The sequence below is a fragment of the Apteryx mantelli genome, chromosome 5, assembly GCF_036417845.1.
Source record: "Apteryx mantelli isolate bAptMan1 chromosome 5, bAptMan1.hap1, whole genome shotgun sequence".
NCBI lineage: Eukaryota > Metazoa > Chordata > Aves > Apterygiformes > Apterygidae > Apteryx > Apteryx mantelli.
In genome coordinates, this window is record NC_089982.1 from 84,042,070 (window position 1) to 84,062,772 (window position 20,703).

General features: G+C 47.4%; 1 protein-coding gene across 1 annotated transcript in view; it reads left to right on the forward strand.

Annotated features, from left to right (window-relative positions):
• The first annotated feature begins 346 nt into the window (after window positions 1–346).
• Window positions 347–20,703, forward strand: part of ADRA1D (adrenoceptor alpha 1D) — a 47,120-nt gene continuing 26,763 nt past the window's right edge. Inside the window, exon 1 of the mRNA XM_013952602.2 lies at window positions 347–1,469. Coding sequence (XP_013808056.2) covers window positions 515–1,469 — 955 coding nt within the window. The 5' untranslated portion in view covers window positions 347–514. The remainder of the gene's footprint in view (window positions 1,470–20,703) is intronic.

The following is a 20,703-nucleotide window of genomic DNA, read 5'->3' on the forward strand; positions in this document are numbered from 1 at the left end:
CCCCGTCCCTCCCTCCTCCTCCTCCTCCTCCTCCTCCTCCCCAGCCCGTCCCACAGCCCCCCCCTTCCCCTCCCCGCCCGGAGCTCTCCCCTGCAACCGGGAGAAGCCGCCCGGAGCCGCGGAGCCCTCCCGGCCGGTGCCCAGCGCGGCCCCCGGCCTCCCCCGGAGCATGCGAGGGCGGCGGGGGGGCTCCTCGCTCCCTGCCGCCCCGGCCGGGCGGGAGGCTCGGGCGAGAGGCAGCGACCGGCGGCGCGGCCGGGGCGGGCAGGCAGCGGGGCAGCGCGGCCGCCGCCCGACGTGAGACGGGGCGAGGGGGCGAGGGGCCGGGTGGCGAGGGTGGCGGGGAGCCGGGCGCCCTGCCTCGCCCTCCCTCCCTCCTCGCCGCGGGCAGGGGGGGCGAGGTGCTGAGCGAGGCTCGCAGGGGGCTGCGGGCGATCATGCCGGGGGGGCTGCGCCTCGGCATCGCTTTCGCCGCGGACGCGTCGCCCTCCATGGAGCCCGGACTTTCTCTACAATGACTTTCCCCGAGCTGAGCAATGCCAGCTTGAGTGGGAACCGGACGGGGCAAGGTGCCAACCAGTCCTGGGGGCTGCAAGGCGAGGACCCCTCCGAGGGCAATGGGACCACGCTGACTTTCGCCTTGGATGTGCAGGCGGTGGGCGTCGGGGTCTTCCTGGCCGCCTTCATCCTCTCGGCCATCGTGGGGAACATCCTCGTCATCCTCTCCGTGGCTTGCAACCGGCACTTGCAGACGGTCACCAACTACTTCATCGTCAACCTGGCCATCGCCGACCTGCTGCTCAGCACCACGGTGCTGCCCTTCTCCGCCACCCTGGAGGTGCTGGGCTTCTGGGTGTTCGGGCGCATCTTCTGCAACATCTGGGCAGCGGTGGACGTGCTGTGCTGCTCTGCCTCTATCATGAGCCTGTGCATCATCTCTGTGGACAGGTACATCGGCGTCAAGTACTCTCTCAAGTACCCCACCATCATGACAGAGAGGAAGGCAGGGGTCATCCTTGTGGTGGTCTGGCTGTCCTCCATGGTCATCTCCATCGGGCCACTGCTGGGATGGAAGGAGCCACCACCGCCAGACGAAAGCATCTGTAGCATCACAGAGGAGCCAGGTTATGCCCTGTTCTCCTCCCTCTTCTCCTTCTACCTGCCCCTCATGGTCATCCTGGTGATGTACTTCAGGATCTACGTGGTGGCCAGGCGGACCACCAGGAGCTTGGAGGCAGGGGTCAAGAAGGAGAGGAATAAATCCATGGAGGTGGTGCTGCGCATCCACTGCCGGAGCGTGCTGGAGGAGCCTCTCTCCAGCACCCGGAGCAAGGGGCACAACTTCAGGAGCTCTCTCTCCGTGCGGCTCCTCAAGTTCTCCCGTGAGAAAAAAGCGGCCAAGACTCTCGCCATCGTTGTGGGTGTTTTCATCCTCTGCTGGTTCCCCTTCTTCTTCGTTCTGCCTTTCGGTAAGTGACTCCATTCCCCATCCCAACCCCACTGCCTGTGGCTGTGCCCCCGGGGACCTGCTCCTTGGGACAAACTTTCTGGACGTGATTCATGCATGGAATCAAGCGATAGATAACAGATAGGTGAACAAACCAGCAACAGACTGATTGAATTAATTAGCACTTATTCAATATTTATTAATCAGGTTCATATAACCAATCAAAATAAACAGCAACCGAATAAAATAGCAACATAATCATTGGTTTAATTAATTTATTATTTATTCAGCATTTTAATTAATGAAGTTAAGACTGGGGAGGGAGAGAGCAGATTTGTCTCAAACAGGTTGTAATTATGACACAGTGGTCTCCAAACAACTTTGCAGCCCCTGCCCCCCTCCCCTTCCTCCCGATTTGGGGGAGGACTCCTGGGTCTGATTCCCTGTGCCTGGCACTCCCATCCCTGCTGTGAACCAATGAAGATGTTGGAGAGTGAGCGAGGCTTGAACCCCCCCTGCATAAACTCCTCTGGTGGGGAGTGTTTCAGACAGAGGCACGGCCAGGGTCACGGCCAGGGTCAGTTTAGGTGTGTCTGGCCTCCACCGCGCGGCTGGGCTGAGCCAGGGCGATTTGGGATTCGGCTTGTGCTGTGCGGAGGAGGAGAGCATGGCTGGCTAGGAAGTGTCCCTTTCAGTCTGGCTGGGGTGGGGGCCTGGCCTCTGCCCTCCCTGTCTCCGTTGACTTCCCGGGATGCTGATGTCGCACATGGATCTGGACCAGGACCAGGTCTTATCTACACTGGCATGATGGTCCTGGGCAATTTCCCAGCGCTGTTCCTGCTCTGCAAACCGCAAAGGGGAACTGCTGCTCCTCCCGGGGGAGTCGCACCTTCAGGTCCTGCCCCATCTCTCCCAGCCCTGCCGGGGGGGGGGGGGGTCTCTGCCGGTGGGTGCTCGCTTTGGGTTGTGCCCTAATATTTGGCAAGTTCTTAAAAACGTGCATGTAACTCAGGAGGCTGGGTTAACCCTGTGGAGCGATGCAGCTGAACTGCGGTGGGGGAAAAGGAGAAGTTAAAATAACTTCCAAGTGTAGGTGCTGGCCTTTGCGCAGAGCTCGCCAAAGCAGGGAGGTCTGCTGCACCGGCCGAGGCTCTGTCTGCTGGGTGGGAGCCGTGGGTCCCGGGGCCCCCTGGGACCTCAGCAGTTGTGTATGAATAATCCTACAGCCAGGGAGACATTACAGCCAGGTCTGCAATTTTTAATCCGGATTTTTCAAAGCTCCTAGCTCAAGGCTCCCTCTCAAGCGAACGGAAACAAAGCACCGTGACCAAGGGAATGATTTAGACCAGTCTCCCTCCAGCACTGCTGTGCTCTCCCCAGGGCACAGCTGGAGCCCAGGGCCATTAGACACCTAACGGAGATCCCCCAATTAGGAACCGGCCCTCAGGTGGGATAATTCAGCCCTGGGACTGATGGTGCCTTGAAAGCTCAGGTCTCCCTAGGGTGGTGGATTGGCTCTGCGGGGTCTCTGGTCTCACCGTGCTGCTTCTCTGCCTCTGAGCTCTCTGCTGCAGTTTCTGGGTGAGGATGGGATTTGGTGAACGTATCTTAGCTTTCCATGGGGGTTAAGTCATTGCTGCTGTTGTTGGAGTTTTTATCTTATGTGAGCAAGGAGGTGTGTGGTGTGACTTGGGACAAGGATCAGTAGGGCTGCCACGAGCTTCTCTTGCTCTAAGACCCTGGGTGAATTATCCAGACTGACTGTGCCTCAGTTTCCCTTTCTATGCTCAGGCATGTCAGGGGATTTCTGTAGCCTGAAAAGAGTTTTGAGATTGTGAGAGTCATGGAGTTGCCGGTGGTTGAAGGCTGATCTCTTTGGGCAGCTGTGGGGCTTTGACATACAGCCCCAACCCAATTCTTGCCTCCTTGGCCCATCAGAAAGGTGGTAACCGGCTCTAAATCTTATTCCCAGCTTTCTGTCCTATAGCTAATGAAGCTGGGAATTTGGTTTCTGATCTTCTGAGTTATTTCCAGTACTTAGGAATAGAGCACAAACATCAGGCAAATACTTTATTTTGTTTTTCCATGTGTCCTCCCTTGAAACTCTTGAACCAGCTCCTCAGCTGATGTAAATCACTACAGTTGCATTGAAGTCACAGGAGATATGCTGATTTACACCAGCTAAAAATCCAGACTTCTTTCCTTAAGCTTCTCCTGTGAACCCATTTGCTTCTTCCAAGTGTGCAACTTGCCAAGTTCTTTATAAACATGGCTTTGATCTTTATTTCCTGCTGTATTATGCATATAAAATAAACACAAAAAAGTCCATTTATTTTGTGACTAGAAAATACGCTGCCTCTAATTTCACACCCCCCAACTTTATTAATTGCAATTTCCTATTCAAATTTGAGACTTATTCAATGTTATTTAGGCGGAGAACAGAAACTTCTGCAAGTTCTAATCTCTGATTTCACAGCTCAAAACATGGGTCTGAAAATCAGGGAAATCAGCAAGTTCACTGTAAATCTACATGTTGGAACACCTTGGATCCGTTCCCCTTTGAAAAGGGGACTGTGAGTGCTTAAGTAGAATCATTTTTTTTATTTGTTTGTTGGACAAACTTAAATCATTTTGGGCCAACTGGAAAAAATATTGGTACGTATTTTTAATAAAAATGAAACACTGGTGAGAAACAAAAATCACTTTCATTTGACTAGTATGTTTTCCCTGACCTGAAGTGAAACATATTGTTTCAGTTTAGGAAAAGGGTGAATGGGAGTTTATTTAAAAAAAAAAAAAAAGTATTCCTAGAAACATTTCAAAATGAACTGTCACATTAAAGTGAAATGAAAAAGTGTTCCAGAAATGTCAAAATGAAATGTTTTGACTTTATTTTTTCTATCTGACATAAAATTGCAAAAATTTTCATTGAACTAACTATACTTTTTAGGGATAAGTGAATTAGTCAACTGAAAAAAGACTCCCAGCTCTACTTAGCATGGACTTACCCATCAGAAACTTCTGTATTGGCTCTGTCACTAGCATCTGTGTTAATCTGTACTCATCTTTGTAGCTTTCTGTGGAATAGTTTTCACATTAGGAAAACAGAAGCAGTATTTATCACAACAGTACCGAGAAGCTGCAATAACTAATAATTTTAAATAACAGGATCTATGTATGTGCCAAGTGTGGTCAGTAGTTTCTGCATGCTTGAGTAATCTGCAGGCATGCTTCTTTAAATCAGCTCAAACTCTCAAATACCTCCACAGTCTATTTATCAGCTGAGTAATTTAGCTCACTCTTGGGTTTGTGATACGTGTCCCCAAGCATAGGATGCCATCATCGGGAGTTTTAACACAATTAACAGTTTGCCTGGCTAATGTGACTCTTTAAGAAGCTGTTTGCTCAACAAGAGATGAAATCCTAATCAGACACACAACTCTTGTGTGGGTTGCATCTGTTGCTGGGTGTGTAACAGAGCTCTACCAAACTGCATCCTCCAGGGACCCCAGGCGCTGGATGTGTGTTTCATGCCAGGGTGTCTTTTCCCCTAGTAGAGATTTGTCAAGAGAATATAATTGAAGGCTTCATAAAGCTGTGGACCAGGGTTTAACGGTATTTTAGACTTTGGAGAATAGGTTTCATCTCACTTTGGCCGTCTCCGTCATCAGCAACGTCATCTCAGCTAGTCACAGCATCACGGGGATACTGGTTGGAAGGGGCCTCTGAAGGTCCAACCTCTGAGTAGGATTATCGCCGTGATATGAATTATGGTGTCAAATGTGCCTGTTCCTCTACCTTTGACTACAAAGGCAGCCAGGGCATCTAACTGGCTGGTGGTGTCAATGCTGCAGGTATTTGCAGAGAGGTGAAATGTAACCTCTTCTGGATTTTTTATTTATTTATCTATTAAAGTCTGATAGAAGCAAGATACCAGGATGTTATTAGAAATCCCATATGTATCCCAAAGATTGTCTGGCTTACAATCCTTGCCTGATATTGGTCTATCTGCTGAACATTGTATTTGTCGTGCTCCAGAGGTGTCCCAATTCTCTTAAGAAAAAGTGCTCTTCCAAATTCCTCAAAATGAGTGCATGTAGGGTTGAAACATCTTTAAACCAAAAAAGAACCTACAACTTGGCTTACCTCTGTTCTGTGCCTGGGTTCCTAAGGAACTGAGGTGTTCGCTGTGGATGAGTGTCTGTATACGTTCTCCTTCTCCAACCATTTTTGAAAGCGTTGCCCTGTCTCTGTGAATTTCAGAGAGGCTTGAAATCCTGAAGGTAAGTGACACCTACATTATCATGGAACTAAACAGGGAGAGAAAATCCTCTAGTATACCCAAAGAAGGAAAGCTCAACCCTGTATTAGCTCAAGCCTTTATTAGATACCAGAGTCTACACAGGAATTCAGTTTTAAGGCTCATGACTCTGTGAGGTTCCCTAGCTCTTCTGTTAATGGAAAACCCTGTTACAAATTAGGTGATGGATTTTTCCTTGCCGTAGACACCTATGGAGTGGAACAAGGAGCCAGAACCCCTCATATAAAAGCTATAGGTAGTTCATGTGCTCTCCCAACCTGATGTAGGAGCAAATAAGTAAGAATAGGAGGAGGGATGGAACCCTGCTCCCCAGCCACCATAGACTGGTAGAGGAGCATGCAAAGACACCATGGGGCCTCGCATAGGCCCATCTTAGGAACAGAGGCAAAGCTGTTCTCTGTCAAAACCCCAGAAGCATCCAGGAGGGAACAATCGTCCCTTGAGATCAAGAGTGCACTAGCCAGTACCCAAGATGGTGATTTACGTTCCTCCATGCCTCTTGGCTTTTAGCAAGTGTAGTCCAGCCCAGGTGGTGCATTCCCACTAATGGTATTCTTTGGATTTGGTTGGAAGTCAAGCCCAATGTGGAAAAGGCACAGCAGCACCCATAGCTAATGGCACACAACGGTGAAGGCCACAACCCAAGGTTCCCTCTACCCTGTCCCCTGCTCCAAACAGTGGCAACCCAGAGCAGAAATGACTTGAGATCTCAGTATAATGCAAGGAATTGCATTATACTGCAAAGGAATGGCATCAGTATAAGCAAAACCTTCCATATTCATGGTCTCGCATTTGCCTTCGGGTGGTGACTTGGCTGGGTTTGGGGTGGATGCTGGTACTCATTTCCAGATATGTTTCAGAAAAGCAGCGTCCTGGCTTTTTTTCACTGCATAGGAAGTGGTAAAGGTCTCCAGTATATCAGGTTTCTACAAGCTTCATAAAAATGGGCAGATGAGCAAAGGAGCAGGAACTTGTATACTCTCCTCCACTGAAGGAAGATCGCAGTGTGAGCTCAGCCCCTTGTTAGACATGAGAAAGTACTCACTAAAACTTCACCACAAGACACAATTCTGTAGAAAGTGAAACTTCTTTGGTCTTGCTGTGCACAGCATGACCTGATCAAAAGTGGGATTTAAGAGGAGGGTAGAGAAAGATACACCATGTAATTATTTCCATTGTCAGGGTAGTCTCTCATATCTCCTGAAACTTTGAGTCATGGTGGAAGTGGCAGAATTGGCATGGAAAAAAGAACAGGCAATTGCTTTGAGATAATTAGCTATGGTGCAGGGAAAGTTTTCTGTCTGAACCTCGGGCTGAACTAGAATCAAAGCTTCAAATCAAACTAGAATCAGAGCAATTGCAATATACCACTCCATCTGCCGCATGTCCCTCACTGATGCCTGGTCCACAGGGACTATACGTTCATTAAAAATGCCAGCAAAGATTCAGGCCAGAGTCTCAAAAGCCTGTTAGGTGCCATGCTCCCCTTTAATTCATCTAAGATGATCTCTGGCAAGAGTCTTCTCATCTGCTTTCCACCACAGGATGTGACCATCAAATAGGCTCACACCAAATTGCAATCACATCACTGTGGATAGATGGTTCTTCCAGCACATCTTTTCTCGAGGAAAGGTGACCTAGCCCTAAGCCATTCCTAACCTGTTTTTCAAATCTGTTCTTAAAGCCTTGCAGTGAGGTCAAATCCGTTGCTTTCCCCAGCAAATTATTCTGTTGCTTAACCAGTCTTTGTGCTTTTATTCTGGGCTCAGTCCTTGGTGAAGGCCAGAATAATGCCTGTGTGTTTATTTGTGTCCCAACTGGTAAGAGCAGCAGAAGCAAGATTAGTTTGCCATCTCATGGAAATAGCCGTCCACCCAGAGGTATTTCTGGCTGAGTGTGGAGGAGGAAATGGCAAGAATCCTCTGAGAAAGCAGTGCAGCACCATGTCCTCCCTCCTCCTCTGCCTGCTTCATGCCAGCCACGTCTGGTGCACTAGCCACCCTGAATATTGAGCAAGGCAGTCTCACTTGTAGGACAGTCTGGGACATGTTCCACCTGGAGACCTCTTTGCAGAGGTATTGCCTATTTAATTATTGACACATTGACAGACATGAATCGGTAAGGCTTTCTTTCCTTTTCCTTCTACAATAAAATACAGAGGAACTGGGAAACCTTCTTTTTGGTCTGATACCTGCCAGTGGCCCCATCCTTCTGCAAGCAGCACCCTTCTCATGGGAATCCCTGCTCCCTAGAGTGGGGTGCGCAGACGTGCTTGTGTGCATGCATGTCAAGGTCTGTCCTTCTCTGACTGTCCCTACTGCATAGCTTGGGGCCTTAGGTCTCTCCTGGTGCGTATGTGGTGCCTCTTTGGCCCACAAATGTGGTGATCTCTGCATTATTATTTTTTTCAGTTCAGAGCATCTGAAATAACGTTAGGGCTGTATTGCAGTCTACCTGAATGTCATTTCTAGGGTGTGATGGCAGGGATGTATGGCGGACGTAGCACAGGTACATGTGGGACAGTCTCTGGTCACACAGCCCAATGGGACGGCACTGGAGGAATATCTCAGGCAGAGGGGACCAGACTGGAAGTGATCTGCATTTACTGTGTGTGTGTCTAGAGAGGACTCTGTGGAAAAGCAGAGGAGAACATGTTGGCATTTTGCAGAAAGGCCCAGGAGAGAACTGCAAGCAGGCATGTGGATAACCAGACTCCAGAGCAACAGGGTAGGTAAGGCGTTTGACAGTGTCGATTCACTCCTTGTCCTCTAGTGCAGAAGCCGTCAGAGTGCAGAACAACAGGGAAACAGGCCGTGTGTGCTTGGAAATAGCTAGCAAAAAGTGATTATTTGGAGCCCAACTGAGTGTGTGTGGTCATCTTCTTACCCCTTACACTATGTAGAATGCCAGAAACAGAGGGTTTTAGGACAGTTTACAAGAGATGCAGCATTTGGGATCTCAAATAATGAGTTGGACACCCAAGTTTGAATATATGCTCTGCCTCTGCTTGGCCAAAGTAATGCGGTGACTCAGTGAAGTGACTGGGAATAGGACCCAGATCTCCCATGACCTATATACTGGATTACTCTGCTTCCAGTCCACCCACCCAGCCACTAAATAAAACTATTTAAAGCCAAGTTTCTGTTTTTGTATTGCTGTGTCTTGACACGTCTTGAGGCAGTTACTATAATAGATGTACCACAAACAGGAAAAAAAAAATAGGAAAATCGAAAACTTTTAAACTAATGTGATTCAGTGGGCAAAGTCTTATAAAACTCTCAACAGGCATTTTGGAACCAATGTGAAAATGCACCATATAATATTACGTCTATATTCAGCTGAGTCCAAGGATTTTATTACATTTGAACACGCAAAACTTTGTCCTGGATATTCTGGGAAGAAGTTTTAATAAGCCTGATCTATCTTCATTAATACATATTTGGGTAAATATTTGCTTATTAATTCTGGTAATCTGCTTAATGAGACGTAACGAAGACTAAGTAGAAAGGTGGAGATGCTCTTTGGTGTGATTGTGCAGGGTGGCTATGTAGTCTCCTGTTATCAGCTTGTTTTTAATGGGTTTTGCCACAACAAACAGCCTTAACTAGGTACTTGCGCCTGCATCATGTTGACAAGTAGCATTGTAAGAGCTTCATGCTACCTATGAGCAGTCTTAATTAGAAGTGTGCTCACTGTAGTGAATATATGTATCACTTATGCTCATGGCTTTTCAGAAAATAAATGTATTTCCTTGGGAAAGCAACCCAAATTATCCTCATATTGATTAATCAGGACTTTTATGTGATGTGGTTACTGTGCTGTATTCCAGGTGGTGCTGATGGTCCTATCAAGATTGCTGGACCCTTCTGAAATAAGGTCTCAGTTTCTGGTGCCAAACGTTATCTATATTTGGTAAACTTTTCCATTCCATGTGTTTGTAACAGTCTGAATTTGTTCTGCCAAATCCAAGACAAAATGAGATAGCTGTATCTGATAAAGATGGCAGGGAAAAACACAGTGTTCAGCTCCTTATAGGAAGTGTTATGGTGACAGCTTTGAATTTAAAAAGTTCCAGCAGTACCATGTGTCTGAGCAGAAACTTGATATTTTACCCCACTGGGGCTGGGAGATGCTTTCTGTCAGGAAAGTGCAGGAATTAGGCAAATATGGACAACTTCTGTGAAGTTACATGCATCTGAAAAGAAAGCACATTTCTGAGATGTTGGCAAGGATGAGTAGTTTGGAGATACTGGACCTTCCTGGAGAAGGAGTTTGGAAAGCAATGACCTTTGCATCCATCTCCCATTTCCTGGTTGCCTTATTATTGCTGATAAGGATTTCTGCTCCTCTGCCATCTCCTTTACTGCACATTCCTGCATTTTTCCCATCTTCTCCAGTGCCAAGCCAGTCTCAGGAGATGGGATCTTCCCTAATAGTGGATACCAACAGTGTACAGTCTTCAGCTAATCACTTTTCAGCTTCTTAGATAACCAGTAATGAAGGATAGATATTTTGAGACTGCAGTTCATCTCATCCTAACATTGACATCTAAACCAGTCAGATGAGTCATACCTCAGAAGCACCTGTGTTTCCCCAGTGCCTCTGAGGAAAGCCAAAATCACTAGCTTGGATGTGTGCGGGAGACATCTACAGTTGGCTGAGATGAATCTCCCTGTGCAGCCAAATATGGGACCTGGTGTGCAAAAGTTTGACACTTTGAACTGGAGCTGGTAGGAGTAACACTTTAAGGATATGAAGTGCTCCTTAACACTGTGACACCAGCAGATTGTGTCTCTACACCCAAAATAAAAGCATACTTGATAATGCTTTGTAGGTAAACAGTAAAATGGGTCAAAAGGACCTTTCTTTCCTAGGTGAGCTATGAAAAGAAAGATTTATGGCTGCAAATTATTTGACCATCACTGTGATAAGTGCCTTCAAATACCCATGAGGAAACAAATAATACGGTCATCAGAGAAGGGCTGAGTAGGGTGAGTTTGTAAGGCGTGAAGTCACATACTGACCAACAAGGAGATGCTGAATAGCTGTTCCTCAGCTGAGCACCAGCCCTTCCTGTGCAACTGGTATGGCAGGCAAGCTGCAGAGAAATAGAGCATGAAATTAAAGACTATAAATGTAAGAAACTGAAGTTCTGCAAATGCAGCTTTCACTTTGGCCTTGTCTTTTGAGTCCTTAATTTTGCAATTTAATCGGCTTCATTTAGCAGTTTTATTGTATAGGATATAGTATAACTTGCCTGGAAACTTTCATTCCTTATGTTCAGTAGAAACCAGCCTTGACCGTAGTAGTAAGGTTAAGACAATTATTATCACAGAACCCAGTTGCAAAGTAAAGAAAGTGAAAATCTATTAGTTTTTTTTTTTTCCTCTCCGCATGAGAAGAGATATCTTTATGACAACTTAATCCCAGAATCTGTAGTTTCAAAGGCTCAGATCTGAGGACCACATAATCAGCAATCATCTTTCTGTGAACAATGGTGGGATTTTGAGTGATTCCTGCAGTAACTTCTACTGTTTAAGATACACCCCCAAATTTGAGTGACTGATGGGGACAGGATCTGGCTGAGAAAACGGGGTTTTCCTTTCAAATTTCTCTTTCAGCAGAAATTCAATACAGGAAAATGTGGTTCAACCCCTGGATCAACCTCCTGTAAGTTCAGGGTGTCCCTCTGGTTTCTTCATGTCAGGTATGACGTTGGGGTTGTCACTAAAGTTATATCCACCAGCTAAATGCAGCCTGTTCCAGGAAGCAATCTTTGCTCTTTCACCAGCCAAGCAGTGCAGAGTATCTCACATCCACGTAACTCAGGGCTAGTCCTCTCCGGAGGAGACTTTCATGTCCACATTGACATGGGGTCTGCTCCAGGCTTCACAAGGTATTCCTGCAGTTCTAAAGCATAATTATTATTTTTCTGCTTTTTTTAATATAAAGGGTGTGCAATAACATATAGGTTGTTGGCAGCCTGTTGGAGAAGGGTTTAGGCAATCCAAGCACCTGACTGTGCCCTGTGCTTCTGGAGGACCCTGCAGATGGGGCCCATCCAGCCCTGTGTCCCACCAGGTTACCGTGCAGCAGCTGTTGGGTGGTAACATCCTGTGGGCAGGGTCTTCTCTGAGGATTGTGTGAGGGTGCTCCATCACAAGGGACCTCATGAACGGCGCTGAGGGGTTGGAGACAGTCTACCCCTGTAGCTACAGTGGAGCAGCTGGACCATAGTAACTTGTGTCTATGTGAGGCAGCAGGCAAAAAAAAATGCAAATCCTATAATTTCAGGCCTGGAGTTGAGGCAAAGACAAGGAAATGGAGTTGGGGAAGGCAAAGGCGCAGGAGAAATGAGGAGGAAGAGAGAGAGGCATGGGATGTGGTGAGGCTAGCGAGGGGCCAGGAAGGCTGGATTGGGAGCCCTTTTGGTCTCCAGCACCCCTGAGATGGTAGGGTTTTGGGGTTCCCCGAGGTGGCCCCTGCAATGGAGAATTTGCTCAGCCCCAAAATGTAACTGTCACCTCTCTCTCCTAACGTTCAAGCTCATGGGAGGATTTCTAAGTGCTAGCTGCTGCTGCGGTATTTTATGGTCTTGGTTTTTTTTTTTACCCACCTGCTCATAATTTTGTTGTGGCTGAGGGGGTTTGGGGATTTGGGAGTGAGGGTAGTTCATGAGGAATTGCTTCAGTATTAAAGTTCAGCAGCTGGCTGCTTTCACAGGAGAGCTGCTTTCCAATTTGGCAGTTAATTGCCATTGTTATTTGCTGTAAATATTTCTTTTAAAACGCCATTAGGGACACTGAACGATGGGATTTTACATCTGAAGGTTTTGCCTTTATGACACACTTTCCATCCAAAGCTCTCCAAGCCCTTTGCACCTGTTACTGAACACGTGTCCCCAAATACCCTCCTCTTCCTTCCTCCAAAGCGACTTCCAGACCCTTTAACGCAAAAGTGAAGTCTCTGGTGGTCACTGATTAATTGCGTCAACGATTTGCTCACCAGGGCTGTGAGGAAACCTGCCTGCGTGGGAGAGCAGTAAAATTCACATCCTTCCTATGCAATGTGTGCTGGGTGGTGCCAGCTCTATGATTCAAAGAACTAAATAGAAGGAAGGGGAACACACACAAATATCTTCAGAGATAGAGACAACCAGTCTGTTTCAACATTGTTCATCACCATTTTCAGCTAGAGAAACTGAGGCACTGTTCACATACCTCTGGTCATCTGGTAGCTTAAACACCAGCCAGCTACTTCTGCATGTCCTGCTTTATCTGTGTTGGTGCTGTATAAAAACTGTCACACCGAACCAGAAGACTGTACTTCTCCCTGCCTTGTAATTTATGGGTGTGATTAGCCCAAGGATGGATTTACCGGAGTGGCTGGAACAGGATATGGCTTTTTAGTTACTCCTAATGAATAGCCTTTCTCTGAGAGGGCTCCTTAGCTAATGCATTTGGAGCGGAGCCAGAGAACCACAGGGTCTGGTGGCAGAAAACCGACTGCCGGCTCGCTAAAGAGAGGGCATTCCTCCCCCCTGCGATGTTTCAAACCTGTTGTAATTCACAGCACAGTCATTAAGGCCTCGGAAATGCAACTTTTATTCCCTCCCCCCCGCTCCTCTAGCAGCAGAAAAATCCCATTTGCAGATCCAGAGCGCCCATGAGCAATTTGGATATTACCTTACCTCCTTTGATTGAACAGCGTTGTGGGACCCAGGCTGGGGGAATCGGGATTGGTCCCAGCTCCGAGAGACACAAACCCGCCATTCGGCTGCTCTGGGCTGCAACGTCCCCGCACAACGATGGAGATGGGCTGGCTGCTCCTGCTCTCCCTTTTGTAAAGCTCTGGGGGGTTCCTGTTGGGAGAAATCTCTGCCCCCATCGAGTCCAAGATGCGTTTCCCGTTGCTCTCAGTGAGCGTGTTTATGGCTATCAGGGAAAGAGGCTCAGGAGGAGACTGCAAGTACTGGGTTACCACACTGCTTATTTGCTCCGACTCTGGCCTGGGCTCCAGCTAGCTCTCTCCAAGACAAATTTGCCCTAGAAGCCTAAACACGCTGCTTTTAGCAATGTGAACATGAGCTACTTGGTGCCACTTGGGTTCAGAGCCTGCAGTAAGACCTGGACTTCTTTTGTTTAGACATGTGTAGACATAGCTAATGGGATCCAGATTTCCCTCAGCAAGATAAAGGCTAGAAGAGATCACACGGGTTATCTAGCCTGGTCTCCTGAACAGAAGAATCCCAAATATTCTGTGTTGCCCTGCTGGTGGCTGTAAGACTGTTGCAACACAAGATTGCAAGATCTCAGAAAGCACCAACAAGAAGCAAGCTGCAAATACTCCAAGGGATGTCCATGATGGGAAAAAAAGAAATGCATAGAGAAGCTTTGAAGATCTCCCACACAAGGATCAATTGCGCAAACAGTGCTTGAGCAGGGCACAGCCCCCACTGCATCCTTTAGAGGGAAATTCATATCCTAAGTCTAAAACAGATGATTTGCTGTAGTATTCAGTAAGGAACAGGGATAGCTTCATGGCATGCTGGCTCTTTCACCATGGCAATTAGCCAAAGGGGATTAGGGCAATGCCACAAGGAAAGGGACGGGAAACCCTCGCTGCGGCAGGAGGAAGGTCTGGAGCCAGGTGCTGCCACCCCTCCAGGGCCAGGACAGATGGACAGGAAGGGTGGCCAGCACAGCAGGCTCATGCCACATTTCATCCCTGGCTGTTTTCCAGCTGCAGATTTCCTAGGGCCAGTCTCATAGGCCACTGAGAAACAGCCCATGGGTAACGATGGGGATCACAGAGGGGACTGGCCCTGAAATACAGAGACTTACAGCCAGTTTCAAGTCCCTGAGTAGCCTCATGAAGCTGACAGTGGTGCTATTTCTTGTCCTAGGTGAGAGACCTCTCACATGGGTCAGACGTGAGGACTCTGACACTGGTATCCCCACCCGACACGTGATTTGGGAAATGCGGTTTGGAAAGGCACCAGGCACATGCACATGCACACCACAACAGTGAAGGCACCGTCAGCTGCTCGCTGACCTAGTTTGAGCACGGACAGCGGAGGGCCTGGATTCAGCCCAACTTGTGAACCTCTGCTTTTAAAGCTGAGATCTTTAGGAGTGACTTTTCAAACTGCACCAGAAAAGTTTTTCAGACATAGGCTACTCCTGCTCCCAGGGTCCCTTCCATAGGAATTATCCGGAAAGCAGTGAGGATGCGTTGTGAAGTCAAGCTGGCAACCTGCCCCAGGCTTGTCTGCCTGCCTCCATAATGCACTCAGACTGGAGATTTGGGAAAACAAAACAAAAAGACTTCACATTACAGGATTTGCTTGCAGTTTATTCCTCACTCAGAGCTGAGCATGCAGAGATATGGGAGGAAAAAAGGGCAGCACAGAGTTTTTCAAGCATTTCATCTCTCCCTCTTTTCTGCACTGCAAAAGCAGGATTTCTGGGGAGTAATTGTGTTGCACTTCACGTCCAGTGACACCACATGGTCGCAGCCCTTCAGGACTCTGCAGGCTGATCTCTCTGAGATCCTTAACAGTGCGTAGGAGCTCTGGTCCTGGCTTCAGCCCCTCTTGTGTCAAGTGCTGTAAGAACAAAAATGGTATTTCCAGCCCTGAGGAGCTCTAAGCAGTGGCATCGAGGCAAAGGGGAAGGAAATAGTTGTATGGCAGGTTGCTTCTGCCTTTTGCGGGAGGCAGCCGGGGAGAAGGGCCCCGTTCCCCTTACATCTGATCACTTCCAAGGCCACCCTACTCCCTACCTGAGTCCCCTTCCCTGAATACCTCCTCGGTAGTGATTTCCTTCTCATCCATGCCTCTATGATAAACAAGTACATATTTTGCAGGTGTGCAAAGAGATTAGGCGTAGGACAGAGCTCACAGATGAAGACTCTGACATGTAGTTATCTGTGGGTAGGTGTCTGCGTGCAAGGTGGGTGTCTCAGCTCCCATTATTGCCCACAGGCATCTAGAAAGCTAGTCTGCTGACCAAATTTACTTAGTAGGAAATACCATATAGAAGAGTCTTTGAAGAAAGAACTTAATCTTTGCTGAATGACAGAGACAGAGAAGAAAAACCGTCTGATTTCAGTAGAGCAGGACCATGTTTTTCCTGAAGTTTGTTTTAGTGCTAGGATTTCTATTTTGATGAATTTTGCATGCCCCTGGTCCTGACTGGTCTGGTTTAACATCTTGGGCATCCTTTCCATCCCCATTCTGGAACACAGATAACCCTACAACAGAAACACAGATGGATTTGCCCAGCAAAGTCACTTAGCTCCATCACTTCTGCATGCATCCCCGCAGGTAGGACCCAGTTGGTCAAATAGATGGAGAACGTGGAGTTACCTGCCAGCAGTGGGTTTGGTCTCACTGTTTAAGACTTGAAGTGAGGATAAGGCTATTAGAGTAGGGTGGTATGCTGTGGTGTGCATGAAACTTGGCCCATCAGAGCTTTAGGACTTTGTCCACCTGCAAATGCTGAGACCCAAGAACCAGCTCAGAAACACAGTACAACACAAGCTGTGTGGTGATGCACAGGGTCTTCCTGAGATTCATTACCGTCCCTTGATGGCTCCAGTGGACAGTGTGGCTGCTGCTCTCCTTACCGGATGGATCCCTGAACTTCCCCAAAGGTCGGGGGAACTAGGACGTGGGCGGTTTCATTTTCCTGTTGTAATGACAGGGCAAGGGAAAGTACTTACATTCAAAACAGAACTTTCCCAGTATCTGAAACTGTTGGAGTCAAAGGCAGCGAGGGTAGAAGGGCGAGTGCAGATTGTTTACACTAAATGTGGCCGTCAGCATTTCAGGATTTATTCCACACGTTCAGCTGGAAAAGGTCTGTTCTTTGCTCTGTGCGCTCTTGCTGCGCATCCATCAGCTTGTACTCAGCGATGTCAAAGGCAGTTAAATCAGCAGCCCAATGTATGGGACTAAAATCATTTGCTGCAAAACACAGGCATTTACCACTCAAAGGGGGCTGGCTGACTTACGGCAGAATTCAGACAAGCCGTTGGAGGGCAACATAACCACAAATGTGATCAGGTCTGCCATCCCACCAAGTGCATTCAACACACATCCACTCTGTAACCCCTCCATTTGGCTTTGCTAAGACCAGTTGTGTCCTGTAAATGAATTTGTATTATAGCAGAGCAGCTATAGGCATTGCCAGCTGCAGTTTTATCACCAGCACAGGGTCCATAAGTCAGTTTTATTCTGATATTTCTTAGCAGACAGTCCCTCAAGTACATGCTTCCTTTTTAGCCCTTCATGTTCTTCTTCCTCACCTTGTTTTGCCACCTGTCTGCAGCCTTCTGGGCTTCTGGTGTGCACACACCATAAGTAGTTGTCTGACGCAAGCATTTGGAGTAGGTGGCACTCCATTTTGAGAAAGGTCCTCTTACTTCAAGGAGCTACCGCTGCTGCAGATCACCATGTTGTATGATCCTTTTCAAAATACAACACTGAGCCTCGTATTTGTCCAAGTCCCTGGCCTCTGCTGCCTACACCTTGGGGGAAGTATTCCAGATCTCATTGCTCCCACTGTTTGAAACTTTACTGTTTCCAGCAGAAACACGTCCATGCCTAGTCTGTAGTCATTTAGCTTTGTACCTATATCACCCTCTGGCTTAAGTAATTCTGTTCTATCTTTGGTGTTTACGCTTCTGGCAGATAGGTGGTCAGATGTGTTCACCTGTAGCCTCTGTTTGGCTGCACTGAACAAGCGAAACTTCATCTCACCAAAAGGTCTCCCCCTTGCCTTTATCACCATATTCCTCCTCTGGTCCAGCTGGATTTCCTCCTCTTTAGGAGGAGATCACTGATGGTTTGGATACTTGGGAGACCAGCCTTGTGCTCATTATCATCTTTATGCTCAATGAATATCTTTTGAAGGTTCACCAGACAAATGGGTGTCTGGGCAAACAGTCTTCTGTGATAACGCTGATGTTACTATTAGCAACAGTAGTGGCGTATCACACCTCCCACCTGGAGAAGCAAGTGGAGAAGGCAGCCCGCCTGCACCCCGCTGGTGACTGTGCCCTTGCAATTGCCACCGTGCAGCCTATACGGCTTCATGCTCCGGCTGTTATGTCAGCATTGAGTTTGGACTCCTCTGAGTCATGCCACAGACATCTCCAGGGAAAAGTGTCTAAAACAATAAATAAATGCCACCTCCCACCTCCGAGTGCGTGCTCAGGGTTGTACCAGATGGCTCATTTCATGAGCCAATCTTGTGCCCTGTCACTTCTCTGTGTAAGGGACTCTCCGGAGGACCCTCCTTCCAAACTCAGCTGAAAACAGCTCCCTGGGTCACAGGATGGGGCACACATCAAAGCCTTGAGGTCCACATCAGCCAGTGCTGAAATGTGGATTAGATGTTGCTCCAGTGCCAAATGTGAGTCATCCTGCCTCTCGAACACTCAGTTATGGTCACCATGGTGACTGGGTCAAGCATCTCAGAAAAATGATCTGGGAAAGTCAATTTTCTTTCCCCCTATTTATTTCTTGTCACTTCCAAGTCCCTGCCTCTCATCTTCCTCCCTCTCCAGCCCAGGAGTGACCTGCACTCTGAGGATGCAGCAGCTCACAGGGGATCAAGGACTGTTTATTTTATTCCAAACTGTAGTCGCCAAGGAGGAAATTCCACCACATGCATTTGAAAAAGTTGTCACAGTCCCAGGGAAATCACTTTGCTCCTGAAGAGAGTGACAGAGGGACTGGGTCAGCCGTAAGCAATTTCAGGACCTGGTTTCCCCCCTTCCTTTCCCATCAAATGCTCCAGCAGTAAGGTTCCCAGGTCGGCTGGGGCTGGAAATTAGTCTGGGCTGCATTAAAATAGACTCTATTTGATACATGAGATCATGCATCATACCTACACCAGCACCCAAGCAACTAGTAACACTTGCACCAGTCACAGAGGGGAGCAAAAGATCTTGGGGTTAGAAATTCCTATTGGATGAAAAAATTAGGACCCTCTTTCCTTGGATAGTTCTGGTAACACCCCCTTTTTATGCCTAGCTGTGCTGTCCAGTCCTCTCACACCTGCTCTGCCCAAAAGGTGCCTTGGATCCACCTCTCTTCCCAAGCACTTCTCCCTCTTCCCCTCCTCACACCAGGGACCTGGGTCCCTCTACCCCTTGGCATTAGAAAATCCTATTTGGGGGGCCGACAGGCACCTGAGCAATGGTGCAGACATTTTTAATGGCCCTGCAGAGTAAGAAGTTGAGTGTAGGTGTCTGCATCAGGGTCGGGTGTCTAGTCCCCATTGCTGCCGAGGGAGATCTAGTTGACACTGCCAAATCTGTCACTCCAGGATCCTCTGTTTCAGAGAACTGGAGCCACCGCTGCTGTTTTCCTGGTACCTTTGCTGATCCTTGTACCCAGAGCTTGTTTTCTTCCTTCACAAGGTTGGGTCCTTCCTTCTGCAATGGGTGTTTGTCTCCACCCCGTTTCAAATGTCTCTCTCCTTCGAGTCTGCCGGTGCTGGGCTGGCCTGTCCTCACTGCAGGTTTCTCCCTTCCCATGAGAAACCTCCCTCCTCACTTCAGTTCTGCAGGGACATGGTCACTTGGAAAAGCTTCAGCGCTAGCAAGCTTTTCCTTGATGTCTTCTTCTCCTTGATTATCATTATTTCATGTTGCTCCCTTTCATTCCTTACACAAAGCAGAACCAGCTTTGCAGGTTTTGACAGGCATCGGAGTTTGGCTCTTGCAGATTTTGGCAGAAACCACCAGGGCTGACTGCAGTGCTAAGAGTAACTGTGCCCCTGCTTTAGCCCGGGTACGGGTAGGTAGTGGAATACATCCCACCAGACAGATGTTTCCATTAAATTTGGGAGTGCTTGCAAAACCATGCAGAAAAGGCCTACGAATGAAAAGCAGACTGAGCTGTTTGTTGCCATTAGCAAATAGCAAAAACCAAAACAACAGAGAATGCAAGAATGTGATCATTTGGGAACAATTCATTATTTGTTATTCCTACTAATAAAAATCTATTTGTGCAGCAGTTACATCCAGGAACATGCATGCAGGAGCTGGGACACCCATAGCCAAGTGATGCTTCCTCACTTTAAGGACTTCATTGCCTGGGTTTCATGAGCTTAGCTGTACAAACTGCTGACCTCCGGCCACCAGCAGGTTTGTGTGACTATCACAACTGATCCAAACCAGAAGCACAGAGGAATATTAAACATTAAAATGTGCATATTTTCAGTGAAAAGTTTGATGATGATGTTGTAGGGTCACCCAAGGAAGATCCTGAAGGTTGATAATGGTTCCTTTAACAACAGGTTTAGGATCTACTGAAAGAAGAGATAGAATTCTTGTTCAAAAAAAAAAAAATTTTGTTTTTCGGATTGACCCGTAACATCCTATTTCCTTTTGTGTTTTGATTGGTTTGTTTTGGTTTCTAAATTAAAATGTAAGCAAATTTCGATTCAAAGTACTTTGGCCTCTTGTATCCACCCCGCCCAAAAAAAGAATTTTCCTCTAGAAAAGTTTCAAAATCAAAACTTTGTATTTCTTTTTGAATAGTTCTCTTTCTCTCTCATCTTTTTTGGCCAAAATAACTTGACAAATTTACCCTAAATGAAAAGCTACCTTTGTCTCTTCCAGTCTGCATTCTTTTCAGTGAGTTAAATAGCCAACCAATATATTTTTGCCTTGCTATCACCAGATGTCTTTTCTTCTGGCAGGCTGCAGGAGCATGGTGTCAGGGGAGCTATCCTGGTACACTCTGGAAAGCTGTTGGTAAACCCTGTATATAGAAGGATTAAGAAGGTTAGAGAATAAAATGGATGCATGTTATTGCTATGAACACCCATGACATTTCTCAGTTGTACCCAATTTTCAGTTTCCCTTTGGAGAACAAGTCCCAGACTGAAATGCAGGTTCATTGCTTTGTATATTCCAA